This window comes from Nerophis ophidion, linkage group LG09 (assembly GCF_033978795.1).
Source record: "Nerophis ophidion isolate RoL-2023_Sa linkage group LG09, RoL_Noph_v1.0, whole genome shotgun sequence".
Classification (NCBI taxonomy): domain Eukaryota; kingdom Metazoa; phylum Chordata; class Actinopteri; order Syngnathiformes; family Syngnathidae; genus Nerophis; species Nerophis ophidion.
Window position 1 is genome coordinate 64617668 of NC_084619.1, and position 13771 is coordinate 64631438.

At 37.7% G+C, this 13771-nt stretch overlaps 1 protein-coding gene across 2 annotated transcripts in view; it reads left to right on the forward strand.

Moving 5' to 3' along the window:
- mgmt (O-6-methylguanine-DNA methyltransferase) overlaps positions 1-13771 on the forward strand; it is a 222670-nt gene that overhangs the window by 177042 nt on the left and 31857 nt on the right. Inside the window, exon 6 of one of the 2 annotated variants that reach the window (XM_061911574.1) lies at positions 9400-10237. The exons of the other annotated variant lie outside the window; for it this stretch is intronic. Coding sequence (XP_061767558.1) covers positions 9400-9484 — 85 coding nt within the window. The 3' untranslated portion in view covers positions 9485-10237. Of the gene's footprint in view, positions 1-9399; positions 10238-13771 lie in introns of those variants that run through there. 2 annotated transcript variants of the gene reach the window in all.

Consider the following 13771-nt stretch of genomic DNA (forward strand, 5'->3'; position numbering starts at 1 on the left):
TGAATCCTGGGGTCACACTGGTCCTTCTTTCTTTCACCCATACATGCTGGTGCTTGCTGCCATCACCCAGACAACATATCTTTACCCGCACATTACCTACCTTCTCTGTATCCTGGAGTCAAACTGGTGCCTCCTTCTTTCACCCAGTCATCATATCTTTACCCGCACAGTACCTACCTTCTCTGCATTGTGTGGTCACGCTGGTGCTCACTGCTTTTAAGCGGCCATCTTGAGACAGCATCAGCGCAGCAGTTCTTTGAAGGCTCGTAAAATCAAAACCAGAGCAGTTAGAAAAACTATTTGCGCAACTTTTAATCAAAAGGGTTCAATCTGAGCACCTCCTAGTGGTCCCCTGCAGAACTGACTAATTTAGTCCAGTGCACGTCAGTGACGTCATCCTGCAGCCGGCGGAACTCAGCTAGCTAGCTGCTAAGCTAACGAGGCTAGCGGAGAAAGGCAGCGCCGGTCTGAAGGAAGCTTCTCCCCCGCCACCGTGACCATCACTTCCCGAAGACAGCTGGCACCCCACTCGGCGACGGAAAGTTTCTGTGAGTATGGCTTCCTGCGCTTCGTGCACTTTACTCATGGATAGGTTGGCTTTGCTAGAGAGCCGTGTCCGCCAGTTAGAGCAGTGTAATTTCGTAACTTTAGATGTTGCGGACACATCTGCTAGCGTTAGCTGTAGCGAGCTAACTAGCCCAGCTTGTAGCAGCCCTAAGCGGCCTACAAGCTACGGTGTACCGGTTGAGACGCATAATAGATTTAGCCCTTTAGCTAGTCCTACACCCCAGTCTACCGGGCACCACACTTTAGTCATAGGGGACTCCATCACCCGAAACATAAAGCTTAGCAAACCAGCCACAATTAAGTGTATTCCCGGGGGCAGAGCACCTGACATTGAAGCTAATCTTAGGGAGCTAACTCGCAACAGGTCTAGTAAACACGTACGGCAGGCTAACCGCACCACTAGTTATGCGAATATAGTAATACACGTTGGCTCCAATGACGTTAGGATGAGACAATCAGAGATTACAAAGAGAAACATAGCCAGGGCTTGTAATCTCGCCAGAAAGATGTCCAGGCATCGAGTAATTGTCTCTGGCCCCCTGCCTGGGAGAGGCAATGATGAGAGATATAGCAGATTAGTCTCTCTTAACAGGTGGCTGGATAGCTTCTGCAGACAACAGGGATTTACGTTTATTGATAATTGGCCCTCTTTCTGGGGCAAACCTGGCTTGCTGAGGAGAGACGGCCTTCACCCTAACCAGGAAGGCGCTATCCTCTTGTCTCGGAACATAGACTTCGCATTGAGCCACATTTGACTAACTGCACTAGAGCAAGCCCGGTCACAGGCAATTACAGAGCCTGCTAGCCTGGGTATGGAGTCAGTTAAGTTAGAACTAGCCAGCGCCAGGCTGGATGATCCCTGTACACATAGCAATTTTCGTAGAATAATACACAACTCACAAAATGTTTTTTCTACTGTGTCTATGACTACGTCAGAGTTAGACATGCGCTCTACTGAGGTGGCAAATTATGATGCGTTCAGTTTATCGCAGCGCCAAGTAGACAATCTGAAAATTCCCGTCATATCAATTCCTAGATATGGTCGTAATTATTTTAAGTACACTGCGCATAATAAACGTAACATTATTAATATTGCTACGACGGATAATTTCATCAACAACTCCTTAAAACAGCCCACTACCTATAATATGGGCTTTCTAAACATCAGATCTTTGTCTCCCAAAACGTTATTAGTCAATGAGGTCATTAGAGACAACAACCTTAACGTCATCGGTCTTAGCGAAACCTGGCTTAAACCAGACGAGTTTTTTGCGATAAATGAGGCATCCCCTCCTAACTATACGAATGCGCATATTGCCCGTCACCTCAAAAGGGGAGGGGGTGTCGCACTAATATACAACGAAAACTTTAACTTTAGTCCTAACTTAAATAATAAATATAAATCGTTTGAGGTGCTTTCTATGAAGTCTGCCACACCTCTGCCTCTGTGCCTGGCCGTTATCTACCGCCCCCCAGGGCCCTATTCGGACTTTATTAGTGAATTCTCAGAGTTTGTTGCTGATCTAGTGACGCACGCCGATAATATAATTATAATGGGGGACTTTAATATCCATATGAATACCCCATTGGACCCACCGTGCGTGGCGCTCCAGACTATAATTGATAGCTGTGGTCTTACACAAATAATAAATGAACCGACGCATCGCAGCGGCAATACGATAGACCTAGTGCTGGTCAAAGGTATCACCGTCTCCAAAGTTATGATACTCCCGTATACTAAAGTAATGTCCGATCATTACCTTATAAAATTCGAAGTTCAGACTCATGTTCGGCAAGCTAATAAGAATAATAACTGCTATAGCAGCCGCAACATTAATGCTGCCACAACGACGACTCTTGCGGACCTACTGCCCTCGGTAATGGCACCATTCCCAAAGTATGTGGGCTCTATTGATAACCTCACTAACAACTTTAACAACGCCCTGCGCGAAACCATTGATAGTATAGCACCGCTGAAGTTAAAAAAGGCTCCAAATAGGCGTACGCCATGGTTTACTGAAGAAACTAGAGCTCAGAAATTATTATGTAGAAAGCTGGAACGCAAATGGCGCACGACTAAACTTGAGGTGCACCATCAAGCATGGAGTGATAGTTTAATAACTTATAAACGCATGCTTACCTTAGCTAAAACTAATTATTACTCAAATCTCATCCGCATTAATAAAAACGATCCAAAATTTTTGTTTAGTACTGTAGCATCGCTAATCCAACAAGGGACTCCTTCCAGTAGCTCCACCCATTCGGCAGATGACTTTATGAAGTTCTTTAATAAGAAAATTGAACTTATTAGAAAGGAGATTAAAGACAATGCGTCCCAGCTACAACGGGGTTATAGTAACACAGATACGATTGTATATACGGCGGATACTGCAAATATCCAAAATAGTTTCTCTCGTTTTGATGAAATAACATTAGAAGGATTGTTACAACGTGTAAATGGAATAAAACAAACAACATGTTTACTTGACCCACTTCCTGGGAAACTTATCAAGGAGCTTTTTGTATTATTAGGTCCATCAGTGCTAAATATTATAAACTTATCACTTTCCTCGGGCACTGTTCCCGTTGCATTCAAAAAAGCGGTTATTCATCCTCTCCTTAAAAGACCTAACCTCGATCCTGACCTCATGGTAAACTACCGACCGGTGTCTCACCTTCCCTTTATTTCGAAAATCCTCGAAAAAATTGTTGCGGAGCAGCTAAATGAGCACTTAGCGTTTAACAATCTATGTGAAACCTTTCAATCCGGTTTCAGGGCAAATCACTCGACTGAGACAGCCCTCGCAAAATTGACTAATGATCTATTGCTAACGATGGACTCTGATGCGTCATCTATGTTGCTGCTCCTCGATCTTAGCGCTGCTTTCGATACCGTCGATCATAATATTTTATTAGAGCGTATCAAAATACGAATTGGTATGTCAGACTCAGCCCTGTCATGGTTTAACTCTTATCTTACTGATAGGATGCAGTGCGTCTCCTATAACAGTGTGACCTCGGACTATGTTAAGGTAACGTGTGGAGTTCCCCAGGGTTCGGTCCTTGGCCCTGTACTCTTCAGCATCTACATGCTGCCGCTAGGTGACGTCATACGCAAATACGGTATTAGCTTTCACTGTTATGCTGATGACACCCAACTCTACATGCCCCTAAAGCTGACCAACATGCCGGACTGTAGTCAGTTGGAAGCGTGTCTTAATGAAATTAAACAATGGATGTCCGCTAACTTTTTGCAACTTAATGCCAAAAAAACGGAAATGCTGATTATCGGTCCTGCTAGACACCGACCTCTATTTAATAATACAACTTTAACATTTGACAACCAAATAATAAAACAAGGTGACTCTGTAAAAAATCTGGGTATTATCTTCGACCCAACTCTCTCCTTTGAGTCACACATTAAAAGCGTTACTAAAACGGCCTTCTTTCATCTCCGTAATATCGCTAAAATTCGCTCCATTTTGTCCACTAAAGACGCCGAGATCATTATCCATGCGTTTGTTACGTCTCGTCTCGATTACTGTAACGTATTATTTTCGGGTCTCCCCATGTCTAGCATTAAAAGATTACAGTTGGTACAAAATGCGGCTGCTAGACTTTTGACAAGAACAAGAAAGTTTGATCACATTACGCCTGTACTGGCTCACCTGCACTGGCTTCCTGTGCACTTAAGATGTGACTTTAAGGTTTTATTACTTACGTATAAAATACTACACGGTCTAGCTCCAGCCTATCTTGCCGATTGTATTGTACCGTATGTCCCGGCAAGAAATCTGCGTTCAAAAGACTCCGGCTTATTAGTGATTCCTAGAGCTCAAAAAAAGTCTGCGGGCTATAGAGCGTTTTCCGTTCGGGCTCCAGTACTCTGGAATGCCCTCCCGGTAACAGTTCGAGATGCTACCTCAGTAGAAGCATTTAAGTCTCATCTTAAAACTCATTTGTATACTCTAGCCTTTAAATAGACCTCCTTTTTAGACCAGTTGATCTGCCGCTTCTTTTCTTTCTCCTATGTCCCCCCCTCCCTTGTGGAGGGGGTCCGGTCCGATGACCATGGATGAAGTACTGACTGTCCAGAGTCGAGACCCAGGATGGACCGCTCGTCGGGACCCAGGATGGACCGCTCGCCTGTATCGGTTGGGGACATCTCTACGCTGCTGATCCGCTTCAGATGGTTTCCTGTGGACGGGACTCTCGCTGCTGTCTTGGAGCCACTATGGATTGAACTTTCACAGTATCATGTTGGACCCGCTCGACATCCATTGCTTTCGGTCCCCTAGAGGGGGGGGGTTGCCCACATCTGACGTCCTCTCCAAGGTTTCTCATAGTCAGCATTGTCGCTGGCGTCCCACTGAATGTGAATTCTCCCTGCCCACTGGGTGTGAGTTTTCCTTGCCCTTTTGTGGGTTCTTCCGAGGATGTTGTAGTCGTAATGATTTGTGCAGTCCTTTGAGACATTTGTGATTTGGGGCTATATAAATAAACATTGATTGATTGATTGATTGATTGATTGAATCTCTTTCCTGTGTGAGTTTGAAGCCGATACAACACACGCGCTCAGAGGAGATAATGTTTGAAAAAAGGTGACGGGTTTTTACAAAACTTTTGTTTTGAAGGGGTAATTGCCAACTTCCTGTTGATTTTTGCTGAAGAATGTCAAGGAATGAAATGTAGGTCTAAGTGAGACCTACATAAAGGTTTTTGTTTCATGTCTCTACGACATTTCTACCGGAAGTTACAAGTTGTGTCTGTGTTTTTCTTCCCAAGAGCAGTTTTGTCAGTGTTTTATTCCTAGGGGGCACTAGAGCGCAATTTTGAGTTTTGGGGTTTGTTTTTTTTATTATATCGCAATTTTCTCCAGTCCTGATGTGTGTGTCCAGTTTGGTGAGTTTTGAAGCATTTTAAGGGGGTCAAATTACAGCTCAAAGAGGCATAAATTACATTTTTTAGGAAACTTTTGTTTTGAAGGGGTATTTGCCAACTTCCTGTTGATTTTTGCTGAAGGATGAAAGTGTATGAAATCTAGGTCTAAGTCGGACCTACATAGAAGTTTTTGTTTAATGTCTCTATGACATTCTTAACGGAAGTTACAAGCTGTTTTGTCTGTGTTATTGCTAGGGGGCGCTAGACCGCAATGTTGAGTTTTGGGGTTTGGGTTTTTTATTAGATGGCAATTTTTGCCAGTCCTGATGTGTGTGTTAAATTTGGTGAGTTTTGAAGCATGTTAAAGGGGTCAAATTACAGCTCAAAGAGGTGGCGGTATAATAATAATAAAACCTTAGAACTATAATAGGGTCCTCTGTCCCAAAGGGACATTCGGTCCCTAATAACTATAGTTGATGCTGCACTTACTTAATCATGCTCTGTGATTAATCAAGATTAATCACGGATTGCATATTTAAAATTTGCTAAAAAAAAACAAAGAATTGGAGACAAACAATGGAGTTAAAAGGGGCTCTCTATTTCGCCCACAAAAGTCTAAATAACCATCCGACACCCGCCAACAATACTTTGTTTACATCTTGTGACCTGAATATCAACCAAATATTAGAAATGTTATTATCAGCGCTAAAAGAGACGCAGTATTTTTAGCGTGGAAAAATAAGAGCTAACTATAGTTGAGGCTGCACTTACTTAATCATGCTCTGTGATTAATCATGATTAATCACGGATTGCATATTATAATTTGCTAAAAAAAAAAACTACAAAAAAGATTTTGGAGAAAAAAAGGGGCTCTCTATTTCGCCCACAAAAGTCTAATTAACCATCCAAAACCCACCAACAATACTTTGTTTACATCTCGTGTCCTGAATATTAACAACATATTAGAAATGTTATTATAAGTGCTAAAAGAGACGCAGTATTTTTAGCGTGGAAAAACAAGAGCTAACTATAGTTGAGGCTGCACTTACTTAATCACGCTCTGTTATTAATATTTTAATATAATATTAATAATATAATATTTTAAAATGCAATCTGTGATTAATCATCATTAGTCACAGATTGCATATTTAAAATTTGCACGAAAAAAAATCAACAAAAAAAAGACGATTTTGGACATAATGAGGCAAAGGGTCAGAGTGGCTCTCTATTTTTCCCACAAAAATCTCTACATAGCCATCCAAAACCCGCCAACAATACTTTATTTACATCTCGTGATGTGAATATTAACCAAATATTAGAAATGTTATTATAAGTGCTAAAAGAGACGCAGTATTTTTAGCGTAGAAAAACAAGAGCTAACTATAGTTGAGGCTGCACTTACTTAATCACGCTCTGTTATTAATATTTTAATATAATATTAATAATATAATATTTTAAAATGCAATCTGTGATTAATCACGATTAGTCACAAATTGCATATTTAAAATGTGCACAAAAAAAAAAATCAACAAAAAAAAGAAGATTTTGGACACAATGAGGCAAAGGGTCAGAGTGGCTCTCTATTTTTCCCACAAAAATCTCTACATAACCATTCAAAACCCGCCAACAATACTTTATTTACATCTCGTGATCTGAATATTAACCAAATATTAGAAATGTTATTATAAGCGCTAAAAGAGACGTAGTATTTTTAGCGTGGAAAAAAATGAGCTAACTACATATAAATATATATTTATATATATTTTTCATTGTACTCGCACCCCGGAAACTTGTCTCCTCCCTTTTTCTGCTCAGCTGCGCCTTGTTCCTCCTGCGTTTTGCACTTTCACTTTCACTTACCTTCTCTTCTTCCAAGTGCAAACTTCAAAACCTTTTTTTTTTTTTTTTAACACTAATAAAGACGTTAAAAAGTCAACACGAGTTAAAAGAACAGCCTGTGTGTAACGCCTGGTCCTGATGTAATAGTATGATTGTTATATACAGGACTGTCAAGTGATGAATTGTTCTGATTAATCAACTCTGCGATTAATCACAGTTTGCATATTAAAAATTTGCTAAAAACAAATACAAAAAAATACAAATTTTGGACACAATGGAGTCAAAGGGGGCTCTCTATTTTGCCCACAAAACTCTCTAAATAACCATCCAAAACCCGCCAACAATACTTTCTTTACTTCTCGTGACCTGAATATAACCATATATTTGAAATGTTATTATAAACTCTAGAAGAGATAAAAGGATTTTTAGCGTGGGAAATCCGAGAGCTAACTATATCCATCCATCCATTTTCTACCGCTTATTCCCTTTTGGGGTCACGGGGGGCGCTGGCGCCTATCTCAGCTACAATCGGGCGGAAGGCGGGGTACACCCTGGACAAGTCGCCACCTCACTATAGTTGCATATTTAAAATTTGCTAAAAAAAAAAAAAGATAAAAAATGTAAAAAAAATTGACACAAATACAATTTTGTTGCCAAAATGTAAACCAAGCAAGTTTTTTTTTTTAAACTTTTTACTTAACTACAAATTATTAATTTTCTTAAAGTACAAGTAGAGTCTAAAAACAAGTTGACTTTATATAATTAACTGTGTTTCATTGTATCCATTAAACTATACATATATATATATATATATTTATATATATATATATATATATATATATATACACACACACATATATATATATATATATATATATATATATATATATATATATATATATACAGACACATATATATACTGTATATATATATATATATATATATGTATGTATGTACATTTATATATATATATATATATATATTTGTATGTCTGTATATATATGATAATATATATATACTGTATGTATATACAGTATATGTATATATATATGTATATATATATATATAGATATATATGTATGTATACATATATATCTATATATATATATATATATATACATATATATATAGATGTATACATACATATATATGTATATTTACATATATAGACATACATACTGTATATATATACAGTGTATAATCATATATACAGACATACAAATATATATACATATATACAAATGTACATACATACATATATACATATATATATATATATATATATATATATATATATACATATACAATATTCACAGTATATATAAGTGTGTGTGTATATATATATATATATACATATATATATATATATATATATATATATATATATATATATATATCCATCCATTTTTCTACCGCGTATTCCCTTCAGGGTCGCGGGGGGCGCTGGTGCCTATCTCAGCTGCATTCGGGCGGAAGGCGGGGTACACCCTGGACAAGTCGCCACCTCATACATATATATGTATATATATATATATATATATATATATATGTATAGATGCATATATTGTTTTCATATTATTAATCTTTTTTCTAAAACAAAAGAAAATAATATCATATAGTGACATTCCAACACGTCTCACAACTTTGTTTTTGTGTTCCTGCCAGTTTGGCCCTGAAGCACTTTTTGCAATGTTGTGATTTATCCTCTTTTTTTTACGACACGACGCGGACCACTAAAAAACGCCGACCGTGCCAGATTCTGCGCATAACGGACTCCACCGTCCGGATTCCAGGACCCGGCCATGAATAATAGACGGCGGCTGTATCTGCAGCAGATAATGCCGCGTCAGGAAGCTATTGTTATCACACGTTTGGGGGGGGGGGGCAATTCCACGGCAGGAGGCGATCGCAGCTGAAAATTAAATTGCTCTTTTGAGTCGGTCCTCGCACGCTATCTGCTAATAAGCAGCGATATGCTGATTGCCAGCCGGGTCGCCGCCGCGTTAATTGCGCATTAAAGGCGAGGTGGTGGCGGACAATGTTGACTTGATGGGAAATTGACATTTTGTGACCTGACGTTCAGGACGATGATAAGGCCTCCCTTGTTTTTAGGGAGACCACCCCCCCTTTTCCCCCCACCTCCAGGTTGACCCACTTGATGAGTATAGATTTCAGCCTCCGAAGAGACAAAAGGTAACCTTGCTCCTTGCCTGTATCGATTCTTTATTAACGAGCTGCTTCATGCACCCTAATGAGGATCTGAATGAATCAAATGTTTATGAATGTGACAAAGACGCGGCGAGGAGGAGCGGCCAATGTCAGGAAGAACACCTCCATAGCGGTCTTTACGGACTTGGTCTTCAACACCTGGAAGGCAAACTTTTTTCACCCCGTTTGGAGTAAAAATGTGCCAAGATGACCTTTTTCACGCCAAATATGTCAAAGGTTTCTCCCACAAAATACACGCTAGCTATGTGCTACAGTCGTATGATAAAAATGGTTATTTAGCAAGGTCGAGGATTTTTTTAATGTCGAGTCGGAGTAAACATTTTTAAAGTTGCATCTTCCGAAGACTTAGGTTATCGTTTTGTTCTACATTTTCGTAAAATGGTTATTTAGCAAGGTCGAGGATTTTTTTTATGTCGAGTCGGAGTAAACATTTTTAAAGTTGCATCTTCCGAAAACTTAGGTTATCGTTTTGTTCTACATTTTCGTAAAATGGTTATTTAGCAAGGTCGAGGATTTAATAATGTCAAGTCGGAGTAAACATTTTTAAAGTTGCATCTACTGCAGACTTAGGTTATCGTTTTGTTCTACATTTTCGTAAAATGTACATTTTCCTTCTATTCAAGCTGTTTTTAACTGTTTTCTCCTGTAAATGCATGTAAACTACGAGTTTGCAGTGTCAAGAGTCGGAGTAAAAGTATTTCAAAGTTGCATTTTCTGAAGACTTACTTATGTTTTTGATTCAAATTTTAATAAAACTTTTTTTTTCTATTCAAACTGGTTTTAATTTGAATAGCATTTAAGCTGAGAGGAGTTTGCAATGTCAAGAGTCGGAGTGAATGTATTTCAAAGTTGCATTTTCTGAAGACTTAGTTATGTTTGTTTTAAATTTTAGTAAAACAATTTAATTTTCTATTCAAACTGTTTTTAGTTTTAATAGCATGTAATCTAAGGAATTTGCAGTGTCAAAAGTAAGACTACAAGTATTTCACAAGTGTGTCTTCTGAAGACTTTATTAAAGAGAAGGTCTTTTTGGTTTCAGATTTTATTCAAACGTAATTTTCTTTTCTATTCAAACGTTTTTTTATTATTTTAATTTTTCCCTGTAAAGGCATGTAAGCTAACTGTCAAGAGTAGGAGTAAAAATGTCCCAAGATGACCTTTTACACGCCAAATATGTCAAAGGATTGTCCCCCAAAATACACTCTAGCTATGTGCTACAGTCGTATGATAAAAATGGTTATTTAGCAAGGTCGAGGATTTTATAATGTCAAGAGTCGGAGTAAACATTTTTAAAGTTGCATCTACTGAAGAGTTAGGTTATCGTTTTGTTTTACATTTTCGTAAAACGTACATTTCCCTTCAATTCAAGCTGTTTTTAACTGTTTTCTCCTGTAAATGCATGTAATCTACGAGTTTGCAGTGTCAAGAGTCGGAGTAAAAGTATTTCAAAGTTGCATTTTCTGAACACTTTGTTATGTTTTTGATTCAAATTTTAATAAAACATTTTTTTTCTATTCAAACTGTTGTTGATTTAAATAGCATGTCAGCTGAGGGAAGTTTGCAGTGTAAAGGAGGCATGTCGGGTTTTTTGAAATTTTTTGTGTCAAGAATAGGAGTAAAAGTACCGCAGAGGTTTAGAAAGAGGTGTATATTGGTTTTAAATTTCAATTAGACCTAATTTCCTTTTCCATCCCAACTGTTTCTGATTGTTCTCTCCTGTAAAGGAGGCATGTCGACTATTTGGAAATTTCCGTGTCAAGAGTAGGCGTAAAAGTATCTCAGAGGTGCACTTTAAAAAAAAAAGTGTGTTTTGGTTTTAAATTTCACAATTTCCTTTTCCATCCCAACTGTTTTTAACTGTTCTCTCCTGTAAAAGAGATATGTCGGCTATTGGGAGTTTTCCGTGTCAAGAGTAGGAGTAAAAGTATCTCAGAGGTTTTAAAAAAAGTGTATTTTAGTTTTAAATTTAAATTAGACCTCATTTCCAACTGTTTTTTATTTGTTCCCTCCTGTAAAGGAGGCATGTCGGCTATTTGTTTTCCGTGTTAAGAGCAGGAGTAAAAGTATCTCAGAGGTACACTTTAGAAAAATGTGTATATTGGTTTTAAATATCATAATTTATTTTCCTATCCCATAACTGTTTTCTCCTATAAGGAGGCATGTCGACTATTTGTAGTTTTCCATGTCAAGAGTAGGAGTAAAAGTATCTGAGAGGTGCACTTTAAAAAAAAAAATTGTGTTTTGGTTTTAAATTTCACAATTTACTTTTCCACCCCAACTGTTTTTAACTGTTCTCTCCTGTAAAAAAGATACGTTGGCTATTTGGAGTTTTCCGTGTCAAGAGTAGGAGTAAAAGTATCTCAGAGGTTTAGAAAAGGTGTATTTTGGTGTTAAATTTCATTTAGACCTTATTTCCTTTTCCATGCCAACTGTTTATAATCCGTCCCTCCTGTAATGGAGGCATGTTTGTAGTTTTCCGTGTCAAGAGTAGGAGTAAAAGTATCTCAGAAGTGCACTTTAGAAAAATTCGTATTTTGGTTTTAATTTCAACAAGACCTAATTTCCTTTTACATCCCAACTGTTATTAATTGTTCTCTCCTGTAAAAGAGATATGTCGGCTATTTGGAGTTTTCCTGCCAAGAGTAGGAGTAAAAGTATCTCAGAGGTTTAGAAAAAGGTGTATTTTGGTTTTAAATTTAAATATGACCTCATTTCCTTTCCCATCCCAACTTTTTATATTTTTCTCTCCTGTAAAGGAGGCATGTCGACTATTTGTAGTTTTCCATGTCAAGAGTAGGAGTAAAAGTATCTCAAAAGGTGCAATTTGAAAAAAAGGTGTATATTGGTTTTAAATTTCACAATTTCCTTTTCCATCCCAACTGTTTTTAACTGTTCTCTCCTGTAAAAGAGATATGTCGGGTATTTGGAGTTTCTCGTGTCAAGAGTAGGAGTAAAAGTATCTAAGAGGTTTAGGTTTAGAAAAAGGTGTATATTGGTTTAAAAATTTCAATTAGACCTAATTTCCTTTTCCATCCCAACTGTTTATAATCCGTCTCTCCTGTAATGGAGGCATGTTTGGAGTTTTCCGTGTCAAGAGTAGGAGTAAAAGTATCTCAGAGGTTTAGAAAAAGGTGTATTTTGGTTTTAAATTTCAATTAGACCTCATTTCCTTTTCCATGCCAACTGTTTATAATCCGTCCCTCATGTAATGGAGGCATGTTTGTAGTTTTCCGTGTCAAGAGTAGGAGTAAAAGTATCTCAGAGGTGCACTTTAGAAAACTTCGTATTTTGGTTTTAATTTCAACAAGACCTAATTTCCTTTTACATCCCAACTATTATTAATTGTTCTCTCCTGTAAAAGAGATATGTCGGCTATTTGGAGTTTTCCGTGCCAAGAGTAGGAGTAAAAGTATCTCAGAGGTTTAGAAAAAGGTGTATTTTGGTTTTAAATTTAAATATGACCTCATTTCCTTTCCCATCCCAACTTTTTATATTTTTCTCTCCTGTAAAGGAGGCATGTCGACTATTTGTAGTTTTCCATGTCAAGAGTAGGAGTAAAAGTATCTCAAAAGGTGCAATTTGAAAAAAAAGGTGTATATTGGTTTTAAATTTCACAATTTCCTTTTCCATCCCAACTGTTTTTAACTGTTCTCTCCTGTAAAAGAGATATGTCGGCTATTTGGAGTTTCTCGTGTCAAGAGTAGGAGTAAAAGTATCTAAGAGGTTTAGAAAAAGGTGTATATTGGTTTTAAATTTCAATTAGACCTAATTTCCTTTCCCATCCCAACTGTTTTTAACTGTTCTCTCCCGTAAAAGAGATATGTCGGCTATTTGGAGTTCCTCGTGTCAAAAGTAGGAGTAAAAGTATCTATAAGGTTTAGAAAAAGGTGCATTTTGGATTTAAATTTATATTACACCTAATTTCCTTTTCCATCCCAACTATTTATAATCCGTCCCTCCTGTAATGGAGGCGTTTGTAGTTTTCCATGTCAAGAGTAGGAGTAAAAGTATCTCAGAAGTGCACTTTAGAAAAATTCGTATTTTGGTTTTAATTTCAACAAGACCTAATTTCCTTTTGCATCCCAACTGTTATTAATTGTTCTGTCCTGTAAAAGAGATATGTCGGCTGTTTGGAGTTTTCCGTGCCAAGAGTAGGAGTAAAAGTATCTCAGAGGTTTAGAAAAGGGTGTATTTTGGTTTTAAATTTAAATATGACCTCATTTCCTTTCCCATCCCAACATTTTATATTTTTCTC